This window comes from Phoenix dactylifera, chromosome 8, assembly GCF_051530095.1.
Source record: "Phoenix dactylifera cultivar Ajwa chromosome 8, Ajwa_hap1_PhDact_Kaust_v1.1, whole genome shotgun sequence".
NCBI classification, from domain to species: domain Eukaryota; kingdom Viridiplantae; phylum Streptophyta; class Magnoliopsida; order Arecales; family Arecaceae; genus Phoenix; species Phoenix dactylifera.
In genome coordinates this window covers 7,643,039-7,661,038 of record NC_143197.1, presented here as the reverse complement: position 1 = coordinate 7,661,038, position 18,000 = coordinate 7,643,039, and the positions used below count along the sequence as shown (strand labels likewise).

Here is an 18,000-nt window from a genome sequence, read left to right as displayed (position 1 = left end):
CAGATGAAGACAATTAACATGAAAATGATTCACAACATTAAGGCAGAGAACATTTAGTTAAAGGGGCATTCGAGCAGATTGAGAAGTTCCAAAGCTGCTTGTAAGGCTGATCGGTACTCTAATTTCAATACAATAGTACAGAAGCTGTTCGAAAAACTGAGAAGACGTATTGCTTCCTACACTAGAAGCTTTGGTAAATGCAAACTTTCTGCAATACAAAGAATAAAGTTCTCCTTAGGTGCATAACAGGGTAAGTCGGTGGCAAACATTCCATCCCAGTAATGGCTACATGCACATCATGACAAACATGGATTCATTGCACAGATACAACTGGTCTTTACGGATCAGAAGCTGCTAGTGGCTGAAGGGCTTTCAGAGGATTCATGATCACGCCATCAATTAGACCATACTCCTTAGCTTCTTTTGCACTCATGAAAAAGTCCCGGTCAGTATCTTGGTTGATCCTTTCCAAGCTTTGGCCAGTATGATATGCTAGGTACCCATTCAAATTAGCTTTGTGGTGCAGCATCTCATTTGCCTGAAAAGCAGTACAAGAGCGTTCATGAGAATCAAGAGTTGGCCCAGATATGAGTCAAAATTTTCATTTACTTCGTTAAGAAAGGCACAAAAAGAAATAAGAATAAAATGCTAAACAACAGATCTTTTTCTCTGTCCAAAGGAAGTAGATGTTTTGTAAACAATTAGAAGCCGACATTGAAGGATAATGCATAAGGCACTTTTACTTTCTTTTTGCTATGCCTAATGATTAAATGATTAATTGAAACAGGAAAGTGAGACCCCAATCAACAGCAGTGTGGGACTTTCTCATGGGGGGATTCTCATCCAACTCTACAAGGAGTCAGCCAAACATGATATACATCATGAAATAGAAACATCTACAAACTTGAGTAACAGATACAACATCAAAGTCAGACCTTACCTGGATGTCAATATCAGTCTGTCCACCTTGAGCTCCTCCAAGAGGTTGATGAATCATTATCCTGGAGTTTGGTAAACTATACCGTTTCCCTGGTTTGCAGAAGAAAAGGATGTAATTTTAAGAAACAATATATTCAAGTTATTCGAGAGGCCAGATCTTGGAAAGTGTAGTCATAGTAAAATTCAGAAGAATTACCCTTGGTGCCAGAACTCAGAATAAAAGCACCCATGCTGTTTTCGAAAGGCCAAGCAACATTGACAAAAAAAGTCAGTGACTTTAATGTGCATTAGAAATAATCCAGCATCTAACATAGAACAGAAAATATAAACAGACACTGAGGACTATTTGGACCAAGGGATGGAAGAAGAAGCATTATAATTAACAAGAAGCCATGATGAGAAGGGTGCATGTATAAGATCATCACTGACGAACTGAAGCACAGGTGAAAATGAACTGTCATAACTACTTCTCAAGTACAGGAAGAGCACATTCAAAGACAGATATTCAAGTCATCCTACAGCAGTGATTGCAAAGTATTTAAATAGAATATATCTCACCACTCATTTTTTAATAATAAATTCCAAATGACGAGACAAGTTGTAATTACTAGTCTAATGTATAAAAATAAGTCAAATTCTTGTCTTCCATGCAAAGAGGCTATGGCATCGAGGGTGCATGCCCACTGTCCCCATTTGAACTACAGAACGTGTCCCCTGAATTATTTACTACATGTAGTTCTTCCATCATATCTATGAAATGATTTTGTAGTACTCCCACCAATTATTCTCAAAAATTAGCAGTCTTTCGTATCTTTGGTATTAGGAGTGGGAGCAGAATTAGGAATGAGAGAAGGGAGAGCTAATTTTTGCTGTTAGACTATTCAAAGTAGCAAAAACGATGACTGCTTAACTGCAATTTGGAATGGATTCAACAGCATATTTGGTGGCCCTTACTTTCTAAGGTACATGTGCATTTTTTTTCCCCCAAGAATCTGATGAGATTCGCTTTCCGGGAGTCGATAAATGGTCACCCCCCCTCTTTTCTTTCTCTCGGTCCGGTAGCGAGTAGTGTACTGGAATGCAATGTATAGCACATTTAGAAAATATGAAAAGCATAACCAATATGAAAGTGAATAGACTTTGTACCTATTTTTTTCCTCAAAAAAAATACAACCACCAACAAAATCATCCCATCTAATTGGTGGGTTGCAATATTTTGCCTGGTTTGCATCTTGCAATGAGACTGGAGCAAATGTTACTTCTTGATAATTTGCAATATTTTGCATGGTTGAAATGTAGCTCCAGAAAGTACATGGCATAATAAGCATAAGCAAGATATTTTATAATGGTGCTAAACTGTTAACACATGGTGAAACAAGGGCGAAGCTGAACATGAGAACATTAGGTTGTGTATTAAAAACTTCTACGACATCTAACAATCTCCTCGAATTTTGTCCAGCACTGAAGGCTTTGAGCAATCAGTTACTTCTTCCTTTCCATCCCTCCCAAATGATAGGTGTAGATGGAATGCCCTAAATTTTCCATTTAGCCACACCAAGCCTAATCCCTATCAACCAACTTCACATAGTCATGCAAGAACTAGAAGCCTGTTTGACTTCTACATGTAATGTCCATCATGTGAAAAAACAAGTTGCGTTGAGGGTAAAGAACCTAAGTAGCATGGGAGTGAGCATAAAATCATTGCCCAACAAAAACTACTGAATTTTGAAAAGTTGCATCTAGCGAAACTGACATGACTCGTATTTGACATTATATTCTAGGAAAAAAGTCCACCTGGAATCACATACCCATTCGTATGAGCTTATATCCATAAACTTTGCTATGCATCCCCATTTTTATTATCATAAAGCTGTCATTAATTCTCAAATAATCAGTCTCAATCAATAAAACTTTTCTCACCTTCCTATAAGACTCTTCTTTCATACCTAGGTTTCACTGTTGATACATTAATTCTTTTAATGCATTATATTCTTTGCTCCTGACAGCATCTAGCGTCACTATGCATATTTCATTTTCTTATTTTTGTTCAATCCAAAGGGTATCAGATAAAGAGAATCATCTTTCCTAGTATATACGCCCTCTAAGATCAGCATCGTAAGTCAATGTTTTTTAGCCCATCTTTACTTCATTCGGATCAAGGTCAGATAGTTATGGACTCTTATCATGCTACTTTCAAAACATGCATTAGAAGCATTAAATCACAGTTCACTTTTTTCCCCTCACACTCCCTTTACCTTATTTATATGAAACAATGGAATAACTATCTATACATATCCATTTCATCTTTACAAGACCTGGATATTTAGAATAAGAGAAAAGTATGCACTGGAAAAAATAATCTAAAAAGGCAGAACCAGGAGGGTGAAGGAGAATCTTGAAAAATATCAAGCTATTCTTATAATTAAGAACAGATAGAGGTTGAGTTCCTTCTCACCTATATGTTGGAAAGGCCACTCGCCTAACATTTTTAGAGACCCACAGAGGAACTAAAATAGTACCATTTTTATGTTAGAATACTTCGAGCATATAGTTTAGGCAGGGCCATTTATCATCTCAGTCAGGAAAATTGCAGGGCAATGAGGGATAGTATATTTGTTTCGGGAGTAGAAGGATAAAACCATGATACGTTCCAGTCATGAAAACCAGGAAAAAGAGATCCCAAGTATATGACTAACCTTGCTGCTTCAGTTCCACGTTTCATTTTTTGACTTGACTCAGGGAAAAAGAAAAAAGAGATTGACAAAGCTGCACATGGACTTTGGTTGAGCCTAAACATTAATTAGAAAAATTGTCCCTTTTCTTGAACAAGACTGGATGGTTATGGTCATGGCAATTGAAAGTACAATATTCTTCACATCAATCCTCAGATGTGGTTCACATTGAGTTTGATAACAGTACCTACCTTTAACATTCTCAACAATAATCTTCAGCCAATGTTTAGGTTTCAAAACTACTTCTTTAGATGTATACACACTCATGAAATCTCCATGCAATTTTTACAAAAACCTCCTACTTCTACAACCCCTTCCTATCATCTTGCAAAAGCTTTTAAAACTATCAAGGTGATGTCACAACCAACTCACCATCCATCAAGATGGTTTATAAGAAATTGTTCTATGGTCTCTCAGTTCTATCATAAAATATAAATTTTACATTAATTTTTTTCTGGGGTTCTGAAAAGACACAAGACAAAATCAAATAGAAATTTAGTGTAGAGAAATTTAGTCTAGAATGCTACACTACCTACTATTGAAGGCAAAGACAAAAGACAAAGTCAAAGAGAAGAGCAGGGTACAGAGAGGATGTTATTGTGAATGATAATACACAGTTTATGCTATGACATGCAGGTTCCTATACAATGTAATCTGATGGAAAACTTTTTGATGCAGTATGGCGACCAAGTTTAGTGTGTCCCATTTCCTCAACCTTTTACTTCATGAAAATTATAGTAATAATCACAGTACAACAAAATGCACCGACCATTGAATTATATAAAAAAATTACATGCTCACCACTGTAATTGCTTGATTTTGCCAGAATAAAGAATTTCAAGAGTCCAAAATATTTCATCACAAATTCGTGTTTCCCTAATCATGGCATGTCACTGTAACCAATTAACCATAACATGATACAAAATTCATGAGCAACTGCATAGACATTCATGAATATGTAAAAATACAAACAAGGTAATAATTAAATAACTGCAAAGTACTTTGTAAAAGAGAAAATTTGGTTCTTCAGTACAGCAGTGATGGCGCCTGATTGGCAGCGGACTTTCATCACCTTGATACCGAAGCGGCAGGATACTTTTGAGCCGGGTCATTTTCGTCCGATTAGCCTGTGCACCACCTTGTACAAGGCTACGGCGAAGATACTTGCCGTTAGGTTGCGGGAGATCCTTCCGAGATTGATTAGTCCAGAGCAGGGGGCTTTTATTGGTGGGCGCAGTATTTCCGATAATGTTCTTATTGCACAGGAGTTTATGTTTGATCTTGGTAGGGCCCCGATGAGGAGGAGCTTGATGGGAGTCAAGCTTGATATGGAGAGGGCTTACGATAGGATGCGTTGGGATTTTGTGCATCAGTCTTTGCTGGGGTTCGGGTTTCATGAGATATGGATTCAGTGGATCATGGGCTGTGTTAGGGCTCCGTCATTTGCCATCTTAGTAAATGGCACGCCATCTGATTTCTTCGAGCCATCGGGAGGGCTGCGACAGGGATGTCCCCTATCTCCTCTGCTATTTATTATCTGTGCGGATGCTCTGTCTAGAGCATTGCGTCAGGCGGTGATCGCCCAGGAGTTGGAGGTGTACAGGCCAGCGGTTGATGCCCCCCCGATTTTCCATTTATTGTTTGCTGATGATTGTTTGCTGTTAGTCCGGGCGTCGCGGCAGGACGCCCGGGTTATTGCCAGGATTCTCCGAGATTATTGTGATGCATCTGGTCAGCGGGTAAATTTTTCGAAGTCAGCAGTTTGTTTCAGTCCGACGACCAAGCGGACGGCGAGGCTTTCCATTATGGAGACTTTAGGGGTGGGTGAGCAGGAGGGCACTATGAGATACCTGGGAGTCCCGATCTCAGGCCGGCGGCTGCGAGGCAGGGACTGCTGTTCACTTGAGCTCAGCATCAGGCAGAGGTTGGAGGGCTGGCAGATGCACTCCCTGTCTATGATGGGCAGGATCACTTTGGTACGGTCAGTTCTCTCTTCGATTCCTATATATTTACTTTCCAATTGCTTCATTCCAGTGTCGGTTTTGAAGCCCATTGAGCAGCTTATTAGAAACTTCATATGGGGAAGGCATGGTGGCAGAGGTGGCATCCATTTGTTAGCATGGGAGGTGGTGTGTCAGCCCACCAGGTTTGGGGGCCTGGGGTTGCAGTCTTTGTTGGATAGGCGAGAGGTGTTGGCAGCCCGACATGTCGCGAGATTTGTTCTGGAGCCTAGCAGTATGTGGTCCTCGTTGATGAGGGCGAAGTATGGGGTGTTGGTGCCTGGAGTGAGAGCCACTCGCTATCATTCTCCGGTTTGGAGGGAGATGTGTGCCAGGGCTATGTTGGTCATTCAGGAGATTAGATGGGCTATTGGTGACGGTCGCTCTATTGATGTGTTGGAAGACTGCTGGGTGACTGCACAGCCGCTCAGTCGTCTGCCGACCTTGGTGGATTCGGGACGATTGGCGGGCCATACGGTTAGTGACCTGCTGATCTCTGAGGAGGGCCGATGGAGGGAGGAGATGATTAGGGAGGCCTTTGGGACGCACTTGGCGGAGATGGTTCTAGCCCTCCCGGTGCCGATGCGAGGGGAGACTGACAGGTTGGTGTGGGCGCCGACGGGGCGAACGCAGGTTCGCGCTAGGGATCTACAGGCTTTGTTCAGGGTGGAGCCAGCTCGACAGCTAGAGGGAGGGTGGATTTGGAGGATGCGGACCCATCCGCGAGTGGCGCTCTTTTTCTGGAAGGTGGCCTGGGGCTGCCTTCCAACTAGGAGCGTGCTAGTTCGGCGGGGCATGCGGATCTCGCAGTGCTGCGAGGTGTGCACGGTCAGTGAGGAGACTATTGGGCACGTTCTTCTGCAGTGTCCCAGGGCTAGGGAGATTTGGAGGAGGTCACCTGTTCCTCTTCCCCTGTCGGTTGTGTCGGTACAGGATCTGCTGCAGTTGGTGAGAGACTCTTTCCGGCAGCCTAGTTCTGTTGAGGTAGGGGTTCTCAGAGCATACCTGGCCTATCACATTTGGTTGGACAGGAATGCGGTTTTGTTTGAGGGCAGGAGATCCTCGCCGAGGTTGGTGGTGTTTAGAGCAGTGCTTCAGGCTAGAGAGGTGATCTCATGCGCTGCTACGGGTTCTCTTGGGACGGCCGGGGACATCTGGGACACTCGTCTCGCTTTTACAGCGCCCAGGTTTGCTTTTGTTTCTTGGGTGCCCCCACCCCCTGGTTTTCTCAAGATGAATTTTGATGGCAGTGTGGCGGCAGATGGGAGGTCTGGAGGGGTTGGTTTTGTGATCAGAGACTATCATGGCAGCTTGGTTGCAGCAGGGGGTCGTCATGTACCAGGTCTTACTGTAGTTGGGGCAGAGCTTCGAGCTGCCTGGGAGGGGATTACCTATACGAGACGGGTGCTCGGTGCTGAGCGGGTGCACATTGAGGGAGACTCATCGACGGTGATCGAGTGGATTCGGTGTGCTGACCGGTATGGGGATGGTCACCCACTTATTTGCGATATTCGCAAGCTGGTTGCTGAGCTAGGCGAGCATCAGGTTGCACATGTTTTCGGGAGGCGAACAGGGCTGCAGACTGGGTCGCCTCCTATGTTGCACGACATTCCGGGGAGTTCTTGTGGACATCCAGAGCAGAGCTCCCGCCCCCTTTGTACTCTTTACTTTCTTTTGACTTGGCAGGATGTACTCAGGTTAGAGCTATATGAATTGCCGTTTTCACCAAAAAAAAAAAAGAGAAAATTTGGTTGGTAGAACTAGTTCTAAAGACTGATTTAAAAGCAAGCTCACTTTCAGCTGTTTAACCAAATGACAAAAGCTGATAAACTATTAAATGTCATTACCTAGCTGCAAGTCCAACACAAACAGTGGAGACATCAGGCCTGATGTGCCTCATCGTATCAAAAATTGCCATGCCTAAAGGGAAGCACAAAATCCCACTGCCTCAGTAACAAAAATGCCTGATATATAAGACATACTGAAAAAAGAATAAAGACAGAAGGTATTACCAGCTGTAACTGATCCTCCTGGAGAATTCACATATATGACAATATCCTATCAGGAATATTAGGTGACAAATTAAGCTTGATTCTAAGAATTCACATAAATGACAAATAGCTATAAATTGTAAACTAAGTTAACTATCTTATTTAAAGGAAATAGACTTTCATTAATTGCAACAAAGTTCTCATGAATACAAATGATTTAGAAAGGAGGGAAGAAATGTTTGATAATCTATAAAACAATGGCCCGTGTGAGAAGAATAAATAGTTCAGAGTTTCACTCTGGTCACTGCACTTATAATCCCACTTGCATACTTTCATGAAAGCAAAAAAAATTCAGTAGCAGTTTGACAGGACCTAATAACATCCTCATTCAATTTGTTTCTGTCCAGTCAAACATCAGTGTACTTATTATACCTTGAATCATGACAAATGACGACACATGATTTACTTAGAACTATCCATGAATGACAACTAAAAAGCGTGGCTGCCAACCTGGACTATCTGGTTTTGTCGTGTATTGCCAATGCTTCAATGTATTTTTTTAGCTTCACCTCCTTAAAACCTGACATGCATTACCAAGTGAACTGCACCGCACATCCACTCCTTAGGCATTTTCATGTTTATTCTTCTTATTGAAGAAAGCCAATACGATGAGTCAACATAACAAGGTTATGTAGTGAAATGACACTGCTTCTCATTCTAACAAACTCCAATGTAACTTCATTAATTAAATTTCTTCTGAAGAACCTCCAATGTCAATAATAAGATATTCAGGCAGTCAAAGATCAGAGCACCAGCTTAAGATTCTAATGGCATACAGGTCCAAAAGTGATGGTTATTTACAGCTCAATCCAAGAAGTTAGATGCATGACAGGAACATGATAAATAGCTTTTTGCATGCTCCTATGCATTAGTGTTTAAAGAGGAAGAAACCAACTGACATATTATAAACCCTTTTAAGTTTACCATATTCTTTGCCAACTTAAGGTAGTTCTCCATTATCTCAAAGTTGAAATTTCAAATTCAATCATACGATTTCATGGAAAAAACTTTAGTAGTTTATTCATATTACATACTGATGATAGACAGTGATTCATCAAATTACAATAGCTCGGTCATCATCACAGCCATCAATTTAGAATTATAGTCATTTATTATGATTTTTTACACTATATTGTGGTTGAGAATGATGTGACCAACCATAAGATCATACAATCTGAACTCTAGAAGAGTTCTGCATTCAGCTGAAAAATACAGATTCCAAGGATAAAAATCAATAGATAAAAGAATATAATCCTGTATCCTCAAAAGAAAGCACGGGAGCTGCACCGATGAGCAACGATCCAACTCAGATCCATTAGGCATGCACAAGCAAGACTTAAGACAGATCTGATAGGAACAGAAGGGCAGCATAATGGAACAAGACCAAATAAAAGACGGATGTTATGTGAAAGCATCTAAACAAGTTTTTATCAACAATAGTAGCAAAGATGAATAAGTCTGAAAATAATTTAGTTGGGATAACACTTGTTTCATGGTTACAGTTATTCTCAACTAGTTAGATAATACGCCTTTATAGATTGAAGCTTAATGATTGGACATGCAAGCTCCTCATTTTTCTAAGACTACCTATCCAACCTCTACTACGAAAAAAAAATGATGCCAACTGTTCATATTTAGTTTTAAGCATGGGCAAAAGCTGTTATACTTCTTCTGTTCGTTTATAATGTATTCATTTGCTTACATCTCAGCATTATCTTGTGTATGCAATCATAAATAAATTTACATAATTCAGATCCACGAAAACTTTTTTCTATAATACTATATGGGTGCAAGACCTTGGTAAATTTTATGGGCATGAAATGACAATGAAGTTATTCTCTCATCTAAAATCTTTTACATCATTGAATGAAATGAAAGATGAAAACATGTTCAATAATTTGCAGAGTGGCTGAAAATATATGCTTCAACAAGCAAGCAAGACTAAAAGAAAATTTTTATCAGGCAATAACAAGGTTGACAAATTTCACATGGGTCAAAGCATTATCTAGTAGAGATTGTCGAATGAGTAACACGGGCATCCCAAAAATGAGAACATTAAGGCACTTTATTTTAGGAACAGTAGAATTTCAAATGATTAAAATAAAGGAAGATTTATATTGACTGAATGTAGAGTTGTGGAGATGTAATTAAAAATTTAAAATGATAATAGCCATTTGCAGTGGGGACTAAGGGTGACCCGAGAAGGAGAGTGGCTCATGAAAGGATAACAGCCAAAGGCAACCTAGAGGTCATGAAAATGAACCTGAAAAAGAGTTACTTGGGATGGCATGGCTGGTTTCTTTCCGATTTCTGAAAAGTGTTTGAAAACACCCTAGCAACTAACTCAACAAGCACTAAGTAATACCAGATTTAACTTAAAAAAGTAATAAAAGTAGACAAAGAACTGACAGTAATTAAATCATAAGAACATGCCTTGAGCATTTCATCACATTTTTTGTTAATTATTTCTATAAACTCAAAACAGAACAACCCATGAAAGCTCTTTCTGGCAACAAGTACTGCAATTAAAAATCTATAAACCTCAAGAAGTATCAGGTTCCAAAGTAGTAGGCTACTCTATTCATCTAGTATGTGCCCTGTAGGCCCTCCAGCTAAAGGAGACATTTTCCTTATGTAGAAGAACCATGCAACCAGAATCAATACTACCTCTGTTCACCACAGAAGAAAGAATCCAGAAATGAAAAGAACGGGTGAAAACCAAGGAGATTATGCTATGCTATTAATTCGCAGCAACCAAACAAAACCTAAGATGAAGTTACTAATAATCATAAGAGAAACAGCAAACAAGACTAAGCAGAGACCTTGGTAGGATCAACAGCATCCAGGTAGAGAAGCTGCGCCACAATAATGTTCGCCATGTCATCATCCACAGGTCCACCACAACGTATAATCCTCTACAAAAGACCAAATCTTTACTCTCTCATCATTCAAGAAAAAAAAATAAAACCAATCCCTAGTGTCCAAAAAACATTAATCCATACATGCTGAAAGAGCTGGCTGATAACGCTCTGGAACCGCTCCTGCACCATGGGCGGCGGCCCCTGCCCTCCTTGGGCCTCCACTGGAAAGTAGGGAGACGACGGCACTACCAAATCATCCCTGAATCACCACCAAAAACAGTAAAAAGAATGGAATCCTTGCACAAAACCAAGAAGCAATCAAGAGAGAGGAAATGGGGACGGGCAAAGAGAGAAAGAGAGAAACAGTAGCTTATACCTAATAGACCAAACCCCTTTCCTGTGAGATCGATCCGGCGCCCAGGAGCCGCTCGAGTAGACGGCCTTAGGAGAGCTCCAGGTGCCGACGAGCCTCCTAAACTTCCTGCAAGGAGAGAGAGCAAGCACTGAGACGAAACCGTGCAAAAGAGAAGGAAAGAGAGAGGGAGGAGAGAAGAGAGGAGGAAAGAGTACTTGGAAGAAGCAAAAGAAGAGGAGAGAAGGCGGATTCGGGAGGGGAGGTGGAGGGTTTGCGGAGGGTTTCTGGCGAGGGTTTTGAGGGGGGAAGCAGCGGGCGCCGCGACGCAGGAGGAATTCGCCATGGCCATCTCTTTGCTTCTTTTCTTCGGGTCTCGAGTTCGCTTCTCTTATCCGATGAGAAGACGAGACGCGGCGGAGAGCTACGACCCCGCGCTTTGGCTCTTTGCCATCGCCGGAAATATTTCGGTGAGGGAAGGAGATTTTTTTTTTTTCAGCAAAAAAAAAAAAAAAAAAAAAGAGGAAGGAGGTTTCTTTATTTAATATTTTATTATTTTTATTTTATTATTTATTTTCTCTATTCGCTTCTCGAAACACATGAAAGGCATCATACATCATACTTCCTCAGCAGCCTCCAAATGTCATCTAGAACGGATGGTTGGACATCTCCGGCTCTTTCTGTAAAATTCGCTCAATCACCTCTGCTAAGTCCTCCTCCAGGATGATGCTCTTAGCCTTGAGTACCCGGCTCTAGATGTCATTGGTTTGTAGTTAAGAGCCGTTTGATCCATGTACCCTGCAACATCTCCCGTTACCCGGCTCTAGATGTCATTGGTTTGTAGTTAAGAGCCGTTTGATCTACGCACCCTGCAACATCTCCGGTTCCTTGAGATTATGTTAAGCTCTTAACACCGTTGCCAGGCCTGGTTAATTTCTTTTCTTAGCACGTTGGTAACATGTTATTAACACGTAGACACCATGGAGACTGCTGTTGATTTAATGATTTACTTATGGGCAATGCATTTAGCTGAATTTTTCTCAATGAATGGTATATACCATGATAGTATGACAAGGAAGTTAATCATTCTCTCAAAGTGACTTTTAATATTTGGTAGTCGAAAACTCATTATAATACATTAACAAGAATATAATTTCCCCCTCCGTAAACTGATTTTTTAATGGTTGAATATCTTAATTAGTTTATGAGAAAAATCATTTGCCCAATGGTCATTGCAACCCCCTCAATTATGAGGACACCCAAATTTTATAGCTACAAGATCGGCAGCCCCACTCATCCCATCTAGTTCACACTTCAGCCTCGGTTCTTCCGTTGCCATCTTTTAAATGATATCTTAGGCGGTGGATGCATCCAGCAATTCATCATGTAATGCCAGACACCAAAACATGAATCCACAGTTGGCGACAGGTAATATATGGTTGACGCTGACGATGTCGTGGAAGTTCCCTCTTGGAATAGCTTCCAAGCCACACCATTCCAGACCGAAAGATATGAAAATTACAGGGAGCAGAAGACCTCCTCATACAAGGAAAACACATTCTCCTGACACAGAACTCCTGTTAAATTTGGAAGAAAAACTAAAAGATCTCCAATTAGTTATTGAAACCTTGAAAACATTGACATTTTAAGATTCATTTCACCGTTCAACCCTGATTCACCTCATGCACAACATACCATACCATACCATGCAGGTAACCGATATTCAAATCAGAGAGCATACCAAATATCAGTGCACCAAATCAATCTATACCAATCCTGTACAAGTACAGATTGGTCTTGAGAATCTTGATTCATTTTACCTTTCACAGACTCAACAATATGGCATCCATAATTCATACTTCTTCAGAGAGGGTACTAAAGCATCCATTGGCATCATGACCATGATGACATCCCCTCACAAAATAACACCCGTTGACTGCTTGGAAGCCAGAACATTAAGTATTCTCATAGAATATTATCATACAAACCATTGATATGCTACGGGCACTGCAAACGAGCATCCTCTGATGAGGGAACCCAAGGTTTCCCTAAAGCAACGAAGTAAGAACCAGCAGGCCAAATTCTCAACCCTAGATAGATACACGATAATCACACTACATGTGGGTCAGTAGTAGAGAGCTTTCAAGAAGTTGTCGAAGGGGCTAGCAGGTGGCAGTCTCAGTGCCGGACGTGGTTCCACAGGGATCAAAGCTTGCTGTTCACAACCATAAGCATTTACCTGCATGGGTACCGCAGATATGAATTTCGCTTGCAACAAGGTAATTCAGGTAATTCGGAGGCAGATCATTTTGCTGGCTTACCGTTCGAATTGCCAACTGCTCACCCGTTGGGTAAGCTGGCGCTGGATTGCCTGGTATCAAGTCATGACCGCCAACCAGCCAACTTGAAAGCTTCTTCCTCGTGCCCATGCCAAGGGACTCACACTGACTAGCCATAGCCCCATAGGGGAGGGGAGAGGTTGAGACAGATGTTCCTGCCACCTGACCAGCTACGTGGAGGGCCTGGTAATATGCAAAAAGATAAAAAAAAGAAAAAAGAAAAGTGATTAAAAAAATTAAGGCAAACAAGATGATGAGAATGATCATTCTGTAAGCTTTCTTGTGATGGCCTATAATATGGACTGCTTATATATTTTATTGCATATCTATATGGATCTGCCACTATGCCATTCAAACAATAAATTTTAGCATATTTAATTGGAAAGTCTAATTATCCGAGCACAGCAATCACTAAGACTGGATTGCAGAAGCGCCAGTAAGCAATTTTATTCAAGTTAAAAAGAAAAAAAAACTTAATAGTGTAGGTTTTCTGATTGATATCCAACCATATTTCTAAGACCAAAACGTACAATGGAGAATATCACCGAAATGCATGCAATGCTGGAAAACATGGTTTAAGATGATACAATCATTCTTTACCAATGCCAAACCCTGTGAAAATTAGAATATTTAATTATTACAGAATCAGAAGCATAAGCACAGCTTTATTCAGAGGAAAAACATACCGATTCTAGCAATTGGCCAACATTAATAACATCGGGCAAGGCTGGTGATGCAGGCATCCTGGGGATAAATTTGTGAATATCGGTTGCTGGAGATTCGCTAACTACATCACCATCTATAGTTGAACTTCTTGAACATTCCTGTAACATCATGCAAAAGACACAATCTTCAATTTCAGTGCACGTCATAGCCATACCAAGCAAGGACAGTGGCACCAACAAGCTTTTCACTAGGTCATCAAGATTCGCAACTCCATTAATTTTTTTAATAGAGAAAACAGCAAAGCAAGATAACAACTTTTAAGAACTATCGATAAGATCAATTATGGTAATGCTCAGAAATAATGTTCTACCATTGAAATGATCTTATATTCTATCATGAACACTAATCATAATTTAAATTCCTACTAAGGGTAAACATTGATATATTATCAATTGAAAATCTATGACAAATTTATACGTAAGTACATAAAGGAACTGCAGACAGCCGTCTGTCCAATTCTAAAAATTAGCTGGTATTCATAATGGGAAGCAACACTGCGACAGATCAAACAGATGTCTGCACCTGCAAAGCAATTCTGCCATCTTCTTTTGTGTTGCCCAATTAATTTCCAGAACCAAATCTTCTGTCAGTACTACTTCAAATCAATGTCTGAAGGTCGATTTCTAAATTTTTGGTTTAACTGGGTTACAACAGAAACATTGATAGTACAGTTAGAGACTCCATATATGCACCAATCATGACCCAATGATACTGCTGTAGCCTAGGGGCTAATACATTCAGTTTTCCATTCCAGATGAGCCAATTCATGGATAGATCAATTTCCAGAAACCTCATCAACTTGTCTTTTGTATTCAGTCATTTGACCATTTTAATGTCTCACAAATAGCTACTATCACCATAAAGTACGCATTGTCTCCATAATGATCCACTACGTGGATCTAATATATGCAAATGACGAGCAACTAGAAAATTCTGGAGAAGATGACAGTTTTTCCCGGTGAATTAGTGATAAAGAAGATAGGTCTCTACTCCAGAACAAGTTCCGTGACTCTAACTGTTCTGCAAATAGAAGTCGCTAACAAAATCGCATAATAAAAATTCATATGTAAATCATCCAATAGGTCAATACTTGTACAAATCATATCTAGAATGCACCTGTATTGATCAAATGATCTACACACTTTAATCAATCAATTTGAAGGGCTAGAAGTTTTAAAGATGAGATCCTAAAATGATCAAATATTGAATAATCATAACATTACTATGTATACTTTAGCAGTGATGCCGTTAAATATCAGTCCCTGAGATTAGGCATCACAAATAACAAAAACCATGGTGTTAGAGACATTTCATAATATATACCTTCTAGTTGAAGTGATTGTTTTCATTAGGTTTCATTATGTTTATAAATATATGGGAACAACTACCAATTATTGTCCCATAAAATTATTAATATAAGCATCATACCAACAAGCCCGATGCGGGACTGCAGAACAATTTGAAATTATGACCTTTTTTTACCAGAAAAGCCAAGACCATCCAAGTTATTATGGAAAAGGAATTGAAGTTTAAATTAGTATACCTCATCAAATGAGAGTGATTCTTCAGAAACTGCAAGAGCTTGTATGCTGACCCAGTCAACAGTTGTCATTGAACCAAACAAGGGCACATCTTCAGGTGTGAAAGTTTCAGTAAGTTGTTTGGCTAAGACATCTTTTTCCAGCTGAAGAAACAAGAAAATATGCAACAATTATGCAGCCACATTAAATTTCAGCAAACTCTGTTAGTTGCAGCAGATATTGTCAAAAGACCCACTCAACTAAGAACTTACATCAGTTATCCTTGAAAGCTCTTGAACAATGATATCAAATAAATGCTGGTCAGAGTCGCCTACTGTTTTTCTCAAGTCAGCTAGTATCAATGTAGCTGCTTGTTGATCAATGTCAGAACCAAATACATTCAAATCTGACTGAGACTTCACATAAATTTGCAAGTCGTCCCCAACCCTCAGATATGGGTCAATCTGTAGAAAGAAAATTTCTACATAGTGAACACTAGATAGACAAGTTGAATCTTATAAAGTATCCTGAAGTATTTTGAACCAAAACACTTAAAATTTTATTTATCCTCAAAAGTGATATCCATACATTCTCATTCCTTGTTTCAATATATAATAACCAGATTATTATATGGAGTAGTTCGTAACCAACAAACTTTGTCCCACTTAAAAAGATGGATCAACTTGATAAAGAATGATCAACAGCACTTCCAGAGGGACACATGAAGACTAAAATTAAAAGGCCATATCTTAAGTTATTTAACAAGGACTATAGTAGAGGACTAAGAAGAACCATAATTAGTAAGCATGAATGTATAACATCACACAATTTGGATAAATGAAGTAGAGTCAGTTCCAAAAAAAAAGGAATACATTTTTATTAGTTAGAAAGAAAGAAAGAATCAGAACTAATTTAGTCAATTAGTACAAGCAAATAGATTCAAAAATGAGAACAACAGGAAATAAATAAATCATGGTTGAAGCTACAGACTGTACCAGTCTGTATCAGGCATAGCATACAAGCTTCTGGGGAACTACTACAAAGTACATCCCCATACTGATAAATTAGGTATTGGACCAGCATACTGTACCAACAATTGTTCTGACCGAACGAAAAGGGTTACCAGTGTACCAGTACAAGTACCAATACTTAAAGCCTTGAAATAAATAAATAAATCTACCACCCAATAGAAGTAGAAAGATTTTCTGTTAGCCAACTGACATTGCAGGTTTCTGTAGTAGCTTCTCTGTTGCCCAGACATCCCCGCTGGTTTTCAGGAAACTGTTAGCAAAACATTTTCCTATCTTATAGAACAGTTGCAAAACCAACTTAATGCAGATGGTATAGTTGCAGATTAAAGTTGCCATACAACTAAATGTACTAGCAACATTATGTAGTTATGAGAGGAGGCAGGACTTCGGAACAAAAACTAAAAATTACACAAAAAAAGAAAAAAAAAACTTTAGAAGCAGAGTAGCTTTATGTAGGGAGGTCCGGTATTGAAGGTTTTTTCATTGTTTAAGAGGAGAAAATACAGCAATGCATTTAATATTTTACCTGTTGAAAACCTATAACATAGTATAAGACCACTTGTGCCAATTAAAGGGTAATCGCTTGGGTGCTTAGTAAACTGATAACGTCGAAAGTGTATGTACCAAAGAGCCATACTAAAATCATTAAGGACATTTTTGGAGCAATGACAATTGTTCTGGTGGCATTATAAATGTGTTAATGTTTTTTCCAATGAAGGGGGCACTATGGTGCATGTTTTTTGCAGATAATAAAGAGTAACATATAAGGTGTTAATTGGGTTAACACAATGGAAAACATATTCAAATAAAGGAAACTTGCTAAGGTGCATATTTAATACTACTGGTATTTTAATGTGTATATTTTTGGGAGCTTGGCCTTGCACGTGGCATTGCAGAAAGCAAATCCCAGAAAGAGTGTTTAACACAAATTCTTGCATATTAACATTTGGCATTATCTGATTAGCAATATGCCGATAAAACTTATGAACTAGATAGAATTCTGAATTTTAAATCTTACATCAGAAGATATACAGAATAGCGAGTTAGTCAATTCAGAGATGTGATAGCTTTTTCCTGCAAATGCTAGCATGCCTGTTGCCAAAGTGAAAAGAGATCTCTGACACGAAGGAGACAGCATTCCTGTCAAAATAAAAGGTTCAATGGCAGATTGCAGTCCGTAAATGATGATAGTAAAGATGATGCCTTAAGAGGATACAGAAAAAGCAAAGCCATTATATTGACCAACAATGCACTGGGGCCAAATTCACTAGAGTGCATAGCCGAACTCAATAATGCACCTCTCAAAATGAAAATCGACACTGTTGACCACAATCTATGCTGTATAAATGCCCAAAGACTAGGACTAAAAATCATTTATTTTAGAGATCTTATGCCTAATCAAACAAGCACAAAATGAACAGTAGCAACACAACTAGTGAGCCGAAAGTA

General features: G+C 39.5%; 2 protein-coding genes across 4 annotated transcripts in view; both read right to left on the bottom strand.

Annotated features, from left to right (window-relative positions):
* Nucleotides 1-52: 52 nt before the first annotated feature.
* Nucleotides 53-11,429, bottom strand: LOC103700979 (ATP-dependent Clp protease proteolytic subunit 5, chloroplastic-like). Its single transcript, XM_008782891.6, has 9 exons — nt 11,154-11,429; nt 10,960-11,064; nt 10,725-10,842; nt 10,545-10,637; nt 7,684-7,729; nt 7,519-7,591; nt 1,136-1,170; nt 941-1,029; nt 53-538 (listed from the first exon to the last, which is right to left on the bottom strand). Exons 1-9 carry the CDS (start codon nt 11,285-11,287, stop codon nt 338-340), a joined length of 894 nt encoding a protein of 297 aa, XP_008781113.1. The 5' UTR covers nt 11,288-11,429; the 3' UTR covers nt 53-337.
* Nucleotides 11,430-12,682: 1,253 nt separating this feature from the next.
* LOC103698675 (protein SEMI-ROLLED LEAF 2-like) overlaps nt 12,683-18,000 on the bottom strand; it is a 29,157-nt gene continuing 23,839 nt past the window's right edge. For all 3 annotated transcript variants that reach the window (XM_039122334.3, XM_088702654.2, XM_088702653.2), the window contains exons 15-20: nt 17,570-17,691; nt 15,793-15,984; nt 15,544-15,684; nt 13,961-14,098; nt 13,257-13,457; nt 12,683-13,174 (exon numbers count right to left, since the gene is read on the bottom strand). In XM_039122334.3, coding sequence (XP_038978262.1) covers nt 13,061-13,174; nt 13,257-13,457; nt 13,961-14,098; nt 15,544-15,684; nt 15,793-15,984; nt 17,570-17,691 — 908 coding nt within the window. In that variant the 3' untranslated portion in view covers nt 12,683-13,060. The remainder of the gene's footprint in view (nt 13,175-13,256; nt 13,458-13,960; nt 14,099-15,543; nt 15,685-15,792; nt 15,985-17,569; nt 17,692-18,000) is intronic.